At 38.1% G+C, this 10,890-nt stretch overlaps 1 protein-coding gene and 1 long non-coding RNA gene across 4 annotated transcripts in view; one reads left to right on the top strand and one right to left on the bottom strand.

Annotated features, from left to right (window-relative positions):
• LOC107560175 (zona pellucida sperm-binding protein 3-like) overlaps positions 1–4,813 on the top strand; it is a 21,286-nt gene extending 16,473 nt beyond the window's left edge. The window contains exons 2-10 of one of the 3 annotated variants that reach the window (XM_016244272.1): positions 1,847–1,990; positions 2,255–2,373; positions 2,454–2,557; positions 2,629–2,702; positions 3,246–3,349; positions 4,198–4,315; positions 4,388–4,470; positions 4,545–4,633; positions 4,706–4,813. In XM_016244272.1, the coding sequence (XP_016099758.1) occupies positions 1,847–1,990; positions 2,255–2,373; positions 2,454–2,557; positions 2,629–2,702; positions 3,246–3,349; positions 4,198–4,315; positions 4,388–4,470; positions 4,545–4,633; positions 4,706–4,785 (915 nt within the window). In that variant the 3' untranslated portion in view covers positions 4,786–4,813. Of the gene's footprint in view, positions 1–1,438; positions 1,991–2,254; positions 2,374–2,453; positions 2,558–2,628; positions 2,807–3,245; positions 3,350–4,197; positions 4,316–4,387; positions 4,471–4,544; positions 4,634–4,705 lie in introns of those variants that run through there. The other 2 variants (XM_016244270.1, XM_016244271.1) reach the window with 2 other exon arrangements.
• An 809-nt stretch (positions 4,814–5,622) lies between these two features.
• Positions 5,623–6,584, bottom strand: LOC107560176 (uncharacterized). The gene is made up of 5 exons (XR_001605698.1): positions 6,525–6,584; positions 6,271–6,318; positions 6,076–6,116; positions 5,946–5,969; positions 5,623–5,848 (listed from the first exon to the last, which is right to left on the bottom strand). It is a non-coding gene; the product is annotated as an uncharacterized lncRNA (long non-coding RNA).
• Between the last annotated feature and the right edge of the window lie 4,306 nt (positions 6,585–10,890).

Here is a 10,890-nt window from a genome sequence, read left to right on the forward strand (position 1 = left end):
TCACAGTATACACACAGCATACTGCAGTATAGTACGAGTTGTATGATAGTATGCCATACCGAACACAGCTTCTGTACTGATTTCAGTGTACTTGAGTTATATTTAGCAGATTCTGGCAAATATAGTAGGTAATCCGGTTATTCCATGCATACAGAAAATTTGCATACTATGCACAGCATACATACTGCATACTGCAGAAATAGTAAGAGTAGTATGATAGTATGGAATTTCGAACACAGCCTTGGTTTAAGCTCAGTTTAAAGAATTAAGTGAAATCCGTTGCCCATGATGCTATAGATTGTTCCACCAATCGGAGTCTCTGCCCCAAGAGTTCTACTCGAACACCCACTTCCCTGAAGCACTGCAGATATTTTGTATGCATCTTATGTTGTGAACTTATTGCTTTCTATATGTTGGTAACTTCAAAGGAGTAGTTTTATTTCTCCTTGCATCATCAAATAGAATTTATAGGTTTGAAATGTGTTTCCCAATATGCCTCGAGAGTCTTCTGGACCAGGGTGGGGACCTGCTGGTAAATGCATGATTTTAGATGGGTATGTTAGGAGCACAATCCTTGTTTTCAGCTTGTATCAATTCTGGAATTTTTCCACCTTCAATTGGGTTATTTGTAGGTTTTATGCATTTTAATTCAGGAAAGTGGCATGCATCGCATTTAAAGCTGCAGTCCGTAACTTTTTGGGTTAAAAATTATCCAAAATAATTTTTTGAGCAAGTACATAGCCTGCCAGTGTTAAAAACGATCGCCTTAATTTAGCTCAATTCACAACGGTAAGCTTGTAATAAAGTTTTCTAAGTTGAGTGGTACGGGTAGGTTTTCGCGGGAAATTCAAGCATGGCACTGCGTCATTACGTCACGTCTGTTGACATCCATTGAATTAAAAATACACAATGAAGAGTAAAAATGGGACAATAATGTCTAGGCCCACTTATTGTACCTGAACAATTACAGGTGACTTCCGGGCTGTTTAGTTCCTCCCATTTGGCCAGTTTACTAATATTTTCCTTTCTACTCATTTATATGAGTAAATCACTGTTGCATCAAATTGTATTTAGGTATGATGTTACCAATAAACCACAGTGACTATACTAAAAACTAAACTAAAAATTATGAATGAATAGTTATGATTATTAATGAATTTTTTTTTATGAACTCAGATGCTTTTTAGATCCCATTAACTATCTATAATGGACAAACTGTCAGTGTTTCTTGTAAAATAGTGAGCAAAAGAAGATTAAAATTTCAGATCCACATGAAGCTTTCTATTGGTTAGTGATGTTCTTGACTGTTCTCAATTGGTGATGAATAAACTCTACAGGGCCTGAGGAGAGTCAAAGTTAATCAATTAAGCTAAAAGGGGAGGAGCCACCTTAATTCAAAGCTGTACTAAATAGCAAAGCTAACACTGATGTGCATTGGAGCATTGTGCCAAAGTTTGTCAGGATGGGTTTCTTGCAAGGTGTGTTAGTGTTAGTGTTGGTTGTGATTGTGGTGGTTGACCTGAAGAGTGCATGGGGAAGTTTGAGACGCAGTCAAAGTCCAAGCAGCATGAAGCCACAGTCAGGTCCTGCTCTTTCTATTCAAGGGGTCTTGAATCCTTTGCAGAAGTTTTCTCAGTTTCAGAGTCAGGACTCCAGAGGATTTGTGCAAGAGCCTCTTGGTTTTCAGGAGAAGCAGCTGTTGCAGGGTCCAGTCAAGCCTTTGGACTGGAGGTTTCCCATCGTTCCAGAGGTGCAAAGCGAGTTGGCAGTGGACTTCCAGTTGAGGCAACCTGTGACTCCCAGTAGTGTGGCCGTTCAATGCGGTGAGAACCGGGTTCTTGTGGAGGTAAATCAGGATTTGTTTAGCAATGGTCAACTGATCCAGCCATCTGGTTTGTCTATGGGAGGCTGTCCTGTTGTCGGTGAGGACTCTGCCTCTAGGGTGCTCATCTTTGAATATGAACTACAGGACTGCAATAGTGTGCTGATGGTAAGAACTGTTAAATCTTACTGGATTTGTACACCAAAAAAATGTTTTTCTTTGTCAATTGTTACTTGAATCTATAATGTTCTCAGGACTTTTCCATTCCTTATAGTGGGAGGCTTTTTTTTATATATATATATATATAAGAATTGCTCCCTGAAAGCTGCTTTGGGGAACCAAAAGTAGTTCTATGGCATGGCTGCTAAAACCTTTTTTGATCCTTTTAAGAGTGTAGTTGAGAACCCTCTTGGTAACTTCAATCTCTTACAGATGACTGAGGATGAGCTTGTCTACACCTTTGCTCTTACCTACACTCCTGAGGCACTTGCTGGCACTCCGATTACCCGTACCAATGGTGCAGTTGTTGGTGTTCAATGCCACTATCAAAGGTAAGTGACTGGATGTGACTTGCAGCACTGTTTCTTGTGGTGTTGTAACTGGAAGACTGTTTATCCTACTTCAACTGCAGGTTCTATAATGTGAGCAGTGATGCTTTGAGGCCAACTTGGGTCCCTTATGCCTCAACAGAGGTTGGCGAGGACATCTTGCTCTTCACCCTGAAGCTCATGATGGGTTTGTGCAGTATCTTTAGATCTTAAGCCTTGTGAATGAGGCTGTGCCTAAACTGTTCTTTCCTCTTTCAGATGACTGGTCCTATCAGAGGCCTTCAAACTTGTACTTTCTGGGTGATGTTATTAATATTGAGGCGTCCGTGAAGGTGTACAACCACGTCCCACTGCGCGTGTTTGTGGACCGCTGTGTGGCCACCCAAGTACCTGATGTGAATGCTGTTCCGAGATATTCCTTCATTGAGAATCATGGGTAAAGTCACGTCACTTGATTCTCTAGACTTTAACTTGGTCACTGAGAATTAGGGTGAGTCAACTAACGTAACTAAAGGTGTGTTTTAGTTCCTCTTGGTTTTTTTTTTTTTTTCTTTTCTTTCTTTGAGAATCACTGTCCCTGCATCCCAATGTTCATACTATCCATCCTAAATGTTATGTGACATTTTAAATGAGTGTCAAGCATAGTATGTTGCCAAGTCCCTGAATGACGCATTAAAACTACAAATATGGCGGGTGTTCGACTGATGCCCAAGTAAAGGGGTTTAGATAAAGTGGTTTGATTTTACTAAATCATAACCTGGTAAAAAATGTAATTTCTTGAGCAACAACGTCAACCTTTATAAACATCCATTTGGCCATTAACTTTTAAATTTAAAAGTTCTCCAGATGTTATTAATATTGAGGCGTCCGTGAAGGTGTACAACCACGTCCCACTGCGTGTGTTTGTGGACCGCTGTGTGGCCACCCAAGTACCTGATGTGAATGCTGTTCCGAGATATTCCTTCATTGAGAATCATGGGTAAAGTCACGTCACTTGATTCTCTAGACTTTAACTTGGTCACTGAGAATTAGGGTGAGTCAACTAACGTAACTAAAGGTGTGTTTTAGTTCCTCTTGGTTTTTTTTTTTTTTTCTTTTCTTTCTTTGAGAATCACTGTCCCTGCATCCCAATGTTCATACTATCCATCCTAAATGTTATGTGACATTTTAAATGAGTGTCAAGCATAGTATGTTGCCAAGTCCCTGAATGACGCATTAAAACTACAAATATGGCGGGTGTTCGACTGATGCCCAAGTAAAGGGGTTTAGATAAAGTGGTTTGATTTTACTAAATCATAACCTGGTAAAAAATGTAATTTCTTGAGCAACAACGTCAACCTTTATAAACATCCATTTGGCCATTAACTTTTAAATTTAAAAGTTCTCCAAGTCCCACGGCTGGCTTTTTTTTTTTTTTTTTTTTTTTTTTTTTTTTTTTTTTTTCTTCTATAATTTTTTCTCTCTCCAATACAGTAGGAAGTGAAATGTGGAGGATGTTAGCGGTGACTAGGTGATTGACAGGCCAGTTTAGCGTCAGTGCATGTAACTATGCTACGTAGTGGTCCGTTAAAGACGTGTGATGTGATACTTTGTCCCAAAGTTTGCCTACTCTTATACTTTTATTTTTTTTCACCAAAAGAGTGTTTATACTTTAAGGGCATAGTATAAATGGCAACTTTGGGCTGCAGCACGGGTCGTAGCGCTTGACGTATGAAGTTGGTGTTCTTGAGCTACTCTTTAACCACTTTGTCCCTCAGATTTAAGGTAAGGTCTTGATGCTGTAGAGTTGACAGTTCTGTCTATTTATTTTTTTCCCCCCCTCGCCAGGTGCCTTGTGGATGCCAAGGCTACGGTTTCCAGCTCCCGCTTCATGCCTCGATCCCAGGAAGACAAGATCCGGTTCCAGCTGGAGGCCTTCATGTTCCAGGGAGGATCCAGTCCTTCTGTACGTACTGTTGACTGCATTTGACCTCTTCCCATCTGCTTTTGGTTGTGACCTCTTACCTGTCTCTTGCAGATCTACATAACGTGTATTGTGAAGGCCACTCTTGCTTCTGCACCCAGTGATGCTCTCCACAAATCCTGTTCCTTTGCCAACGGGTATGTTCATGCTACTTAAGAACACGTTGAAGGTGGCGTGTCTTATTATAATTTTTTTTTTTTTCCTGTTGCAGGTGGCTTGCTGCTGATGGGAACCACCAGGCTTGTGGTTGCTGTGACTCAACATGTGGTCCTGATGGTGGAAATGCTGATCCTTTTGGAGGTAGGTAGCTGCTCTAAGGTTGCTTTTGACCCTTAAAGTGCTCTACTTAACTTGGGTATTTGCTTTTTCTAGGCATTCAGTGGGAAGGCAAGGCCTCACTCGGTCCTGTAATGGTTCAAGAGTGGCAGAAGACTTTAGCTGGTTTTCAATAAAGGGAAAAACGTATTGTCTTGTGTAACATTTGTTTGGACTGTTCTGTAAATGTGGGGAAACTGGTAATCTAGCTGTACTTCAGGTTCCGGAAGGGAAAGTTCTTTTCTCAGTAGGGAAATTAATGTCAACTTGACCTTTTAAAGACAGACCTCCTGTGAACTCTGGTTTAGAGAACTGTTAAAGTGGGGTTCCATGTGGGCAAGCTACTGTACACTACCCCATGAGCTGCACCAATATGAGCTGTCAAACTCTGCAGGGAATGCTCTTTTCCTTTTAAGCACTGCAAATATTTGTTTGCATATTTGGCTGTTAACTTAGGATGTTTGTCAACTTTAGGTGAGGAATCTTGTTCTTTGCAGGTGTGGACTGGGTTTTTTATTTTAAGACCAGGGTGGGGACTTGGTACATGCATGATTTAAGAATTCTGAATGATGCAAACTCCCAGTTTTCAACCTGTAAGCATCAACTTTAGTGCAATTCCCACTTGAGTACCTTCATTTGGGTTATTTGTAGGTCTTATGCATTTTAATATGGATGGCATGCATCTCCTTTAAGTTCAGTTTAATATTTAGGATGCTGAACTTGCACCTGTATTGACATAATTGGCTGTGTCCAGTAGCAGCAGATCAGTTACAGTTCCCAAAAATCATTGGTTGTCACAATATACCTTAATGGATGTAATTTAAGCTGACCTTCTAAATTGTTACTCATGCAACATCTCAGGCATTTTATTTCATGTTTCACTGTCAATATCTGAGTATTTAGAGACCATTTTAATGCTTCATAACTATTTCCATTGAATGGACCCAGGCTCAATAAAAGTCAGACACAACTCATTTAAGGGTTTTTTAATTTCTTTTTTTTTTTTTTGGGACTAAAATGGAGCTGAAAGTTGTGCGTCATGAGGACATAAACGGACTGCCCTGGCCTCAGGCTATGAACTCGTCACTTTTTTCCTTTTTGTTGCTCGGATCCTTTTTTCCCATGTTCACCTCCTTGACCATGACCGTGGCCTTGGCCTTGGCCTTTGCCTTTGCCTTTGCCTTGGCCCTTTCCACGCTTCTACAAGTAGACGTAAAATCAGACGTGCAGTCTATCATTGGATATGTTATGCAATAAGTGCATTTTATTTTATTTTTTCACGATTGGAGATTTTTACCTTTCCACCTTCGTCTCCTGAGCTCTGTGAGACAGAAAATATGACAACATGATTACCATACAACTGAAGAACTACTAACTAACCATTTGTGTAGAATTGTAATTGAGTAGAAATGTACAGAGTGTTATACCTCGGAGCCAGAACCAGAATCTCCGCAATCCTGCTGTTGTTCTGCAGGAGAAATTTGGAAAACAAATATAAGCATATGTGTTCTGATAGCATTTAATCAAAATAATTGCGAAAGTGTATCTAAACATTTTTAAACCTAAAATGTCTTCCGATGCCACAAACAGAAAGATGTCAGTATATCAGAAATATCACTTACTTGGATCACTCATGTCGAGATTTTCAGATATTCAACACGTCCGTAACACTAAACCATGAAAAAGACCTGTAAGCAAGATTCTCTTTGCATGCATGTTTGTTATATTTCTTTTGATGTTTCATAAGATAAAATCCTTGCAAATTAATTTTCTAAATGGACAAAGAGTGTATTTAGTGATATTTGTCATCAAACGGTCACATGAATCATGCATTTGACAAGTCTCTGTCGCAGCTAATAAATGAGGAATGTCTTACCTCTTGTCTCGTCTTGCTCTCCAGTGTGGAAATGCCGTTTTCTTGCTTGTATTTATACTTTGGATCCGCCCTCAGGCAACACATATACTTGCTCAGCCACACTCTAGGGTGGAAAAACAAGTCTGTGGGCTCACAATAAAACATTCGACTAAGAACCGTGAGTTAACTGAAGAATATTTTAGATATCCACTGTATTTGCTGAATATGTGTGTCTTAAATTATCACTATGTATTTGTCTGATTCATGTAATTGATTGGCTGATGCACTGAATACTGAATAAAAAACTGTGTAAGTTCCTCTAAAATTAAAAATGGCACAATCCATAAGACATTTGATCAGTGCATGTTAAAACCTGTGAGTTTTTCAACGAAAATGTTCTGATTATGTAAAATGGTGTAGATGCTTTTTTTTCTTCGTGGTGATAGGAATGTTATCGTCCCATTGATGCAGTCCGGATGGAGGAACGCCTAAAACATTTTGGCAGGTACACAGAAACAGACAGTTGAAGGAATCATAATTATGGCCTGTGTTTCCACTTCACTTCTCAAACCAGAAAGTCTACAAAAGTCTGTAAGATCTTGCGAGATGTCAACCCAGTTCAACCAAACAGTCTGTTTTAATGAGAAATTTGAGAAGATGCATGCAAAACATCATCTTTTTTTTTTTTGGAACTAACAAATTTAAAGTAATAGTTTTTCATAATGCAATTAACTTTTTAATTAAATTCAAAGGAAAACAACAGGAAGTTAGAACTGGTCTTCATTTGCATATGAGGTCATTAAAATCAGGAAGGTGTTTTACGTTTGTAATCCTTCTTATCCGATCAATCAAGGCATGAAAAAAAATGAAAACCGAAACAGTGGCTTATATTTGGACAGTAGAACTATTAAAGAAATAGCAGATGATGTTTGTGGATGATGTTTGCTTTGATATACTGTATATACAGTGGGTACGGAAAGTATTCAGACCCCCTTACATTTTTGTTGTTGTTGCTGCTTTTTTGGGTCGCTGAGTGCTTTAAATTGCTCATACATTTGCCAAATTTGTGTTTGATTTGAGTATCTGAAATACTAAGACAACAAATGTCAGTTATCTCGTGCAAAAGAGAGATCACAAATAAATGAAATAGTGATTAAATGGAGACTGGTGTGTCTCAAACTGGAAAAAAATTTGGCAATTTTGTTTCTATTTGGAAAAGAAAATGTAAAAATGAAGCATGGTGATAAAGTTTGAGTGCTTGTAAACTGACACTATGTTGAGCTTTAGATGAACATTGAATGGTTTGTTTGTCTAATATTCTTCTGAAACATAAAGCATTGGGTGTTTGCTCTGTGTTTGTAAAGGGTGAACGAAGAGTCACATAAAGGTTTGTACAACCATCATCTCTAATTGGTTTAATAAAGGATGTTAAAAAAGCAGATATTAGCCGTGGGAGAAAATATGCATCATTATCATGAAAATAATGTCACAATTCAACAAGACAGGCTCATTTTCTTTATGCAACATGCAATTTCTTTCTTCTTTTTTTTGTGATTTTGTGATAAATTAACATGTTAATGACAGGTTTCAATAGATCCATCTGGTCACCGTTACTCCTGCAAGGTTCATAATTGTGACTGTAATTAGTTAGCAAATAACAATGATGTCAGCTTTTGTTTAAATAGCAGCAGAACTCCATGCCAAGAAGGTGAATGTTCTGGGCTGTGATTCTTAATGACATTATGATATTGATAATGATATTATATCTTGTTTTCTTCAAAATTAATAAAACTAAGTGAGTTTTACCTGAAAACAAGAAAAAAATTCTGCCAGTGGAGGGAGAAAAATAAGTTTGTTTTTCCTTTGAATTAAGTTGTCATTTTTCTTACCCTGTTTGTTTAGATATGCTTTCACGTTTTAAGCAAAAACACATAATCTGCATACAAAAGATACATCTTTCAAAAAACAAGAATATCTTATGTAATTTTGCTTCTCAAGTATCTTGATTTAAGAATGTTTAGATATTTGTACATTTGTACCGGAAAACAAGACAAAAATACTGAGTAAGAATATATATACAGGTATATATATATACTAATGCATTCATAAGTTTTAAGATATTGATATCATTAATAATCCCTTTAAATAACAAAAGTCAGTTCATCCAGGATATAACATCATTTTGGAGGGAAAACAACTGCACAAACATCAATAACCCTGCGTCCCAATGTTCATACTATCTAACCTAAATTGTATGTGAGATTAAAATAAGTGTGTCTGTAAGCATAGTATGTTGTAAAGTGTATGCCAAAAGTCTCCGGATGGTCTATTTCAGATTTATTGAAGTGTGGATCTGTGCCCACTCTAATGGCTAATGTTGCTTACAATCTATTGCGCTTTGGCGAAGGATTCAGTTCAGATCTACAAACACGAATAAAGTGTTAAAACTACAAACATGGTAGATGATGTGCGACCGACGGTTAAGTAGAGAGTTTTAGATAAAGGGGTTTGAGTTACTAGTAATCAACATTTAACCTAGTAAAAAAAATTATTTAATGTTATCTGTTATATTTCTTCTGCAACAACGTCAACTTTTATAAACATTAACTTTTTGGCCATTAACTTTTAAATGCATCATCATTCAAAAATGATGAGCAGAGATCTCTGCATAAAGACCCACAGCTGGCATCGCATGGCTTTTTTTCTCCAGTATGGTAAGAGGTTAAATGAAATGAAATGTGGAGGATGTTAACTGTGACAAGATGATTGACAGGCAAGTTTACAGTAGTCTCAGCCTCAGCCTTTAAAATACGTCCAAGAGTTTTACACACTGGTCTGTAATTGTGTCTGTACAATTTCCATGCCTCTAAACATGACTCGGCACAAACCAAATTGTGATTGGTTGCTTTACCTGTCAGTCATGTGGCCTCTTGGCCAGTCTTTGGCCATTCAACGTGGTCAAGGTTCCCAGACCTTCTTCCATCAGTCTGAAGGTCTGGCTACGAGAGACTAAAGCCGTTTCTCAATATGCATTCTTGTCTGTACTTGAGTTCTTGTGGACTTGTGAAATGTCATCAGTCATTGCCCAAGTACTGTTCGAATTCGAAGATCACATTAGGGCTGTCAAAATGGCTGAAAAACTAAATTCGAATTTTTTACTTAAATATTATCAATATTCGATTTATATTCAAATTTAAAAGGCATAATTTCAGTTAGGGGGGAAAAAAGCTGTTGGCTTCTCTCCTGAGGCCACAAGAGGGCGCATCGAGCAAAATATGATGCACGTTTCTTCAAAGCATAATAAAATAACACGACTATCTTTTAAAAAAAGTGCATAATGTTTATGTTTATAAACCATATATAATTAATAAAGTTGCTTGTTCATGCATTTATATATAGTTTAACACAAAGGACCGAAAACCAATCACAAAAAGTACTTTCTTCATTTAAAAAGTTGAGATGCAGTGGGATGGGGAAAACCGCCATAAAGTCTCGAGACATGTTTTTTAAAAGTTGAACTTACATTAATTTTACATAGCTTTCTAAACATGCCGCTCTCTCGTGCGAGTGCAGCGTTGATAGATGTCCCTCTAGAAAATACGATGAATATGCGTTTTGTGTGAACGGCTTGGTTTGGGTTTTGGCGTAAACAACATCTTCCCCGCATTGATTGTTCTCTTTTTCTGCAATATTTTGAATGAACAATGTAGCAGCGCTGCATCTAGTGGGTTCAACTGGATAGGATAACAAAATCGTTACATTGTTGTCGCATTTCGTGCGCCACTGATAAAAGGCTGCCTGACGCACACCTCGAATTTTTTTTTGACAGCCCTACTTCACATCCAAGTATACAGTTCAAATCCCCAGATGTGTTCTTGCTCCGCCCCTTTTATCGAGGATGCATCCAGAGGTGACTTGTGCGAACTTGAGGCAGCCAGGTATCCCAGAATGCATTTCATACCAACCAGCGAGCGTTAATGTCGGAGGAGAAAACTCACATCATTTTCAAAATACTACTGTTATTGTGTCATGAAGTTTTAAGAGTTTTTCAGGCGAGAATGTAATTGTTTAAAACTCAAATCTGTGGTTTATTTATAAAGATAGGGCCTATTTTAAAATTTGCTTCGTCGATTTCAGAGATGTGAGCTCCAGGCGATCACCGGGCGTTCAGCGCTCAGGTTTCCCGCCGAGAGCATCTTTACCTCGGCTAGTCCTTCTGACATTTGCCGCTGGCTCTGATCTCTCTGTAGTGGTTAAACATGAGATATGATTAATTTTGGGTATATCTAACAGGCAATCTTTGGTCTCATGAATATATTTTTTGTTCCAGGTCATATTGTTTTGTTTCATAACTTTATATATTTATTTATCTTTACCGTACTACAGC

This window comes from Sinocyclocheilus grahami, unplaced genomic scaffold (assembly GCF_001515645.1).
Source record: "Sinocyclocheilus grahami isolate Dianchi unplaced genomic scaffold, SAMN03320097.WGS_v1.1 scaffold713.1, whole genome shotgun sequence".
In the NCBI taxonomy this organism is placed as follows: Eukaryota; Metazoa; Chordata; class Actinopteri; order Cypriniformes; family Cyprinidae; genus Sinocyclocheilus; species Sinocyclocheilus grahami.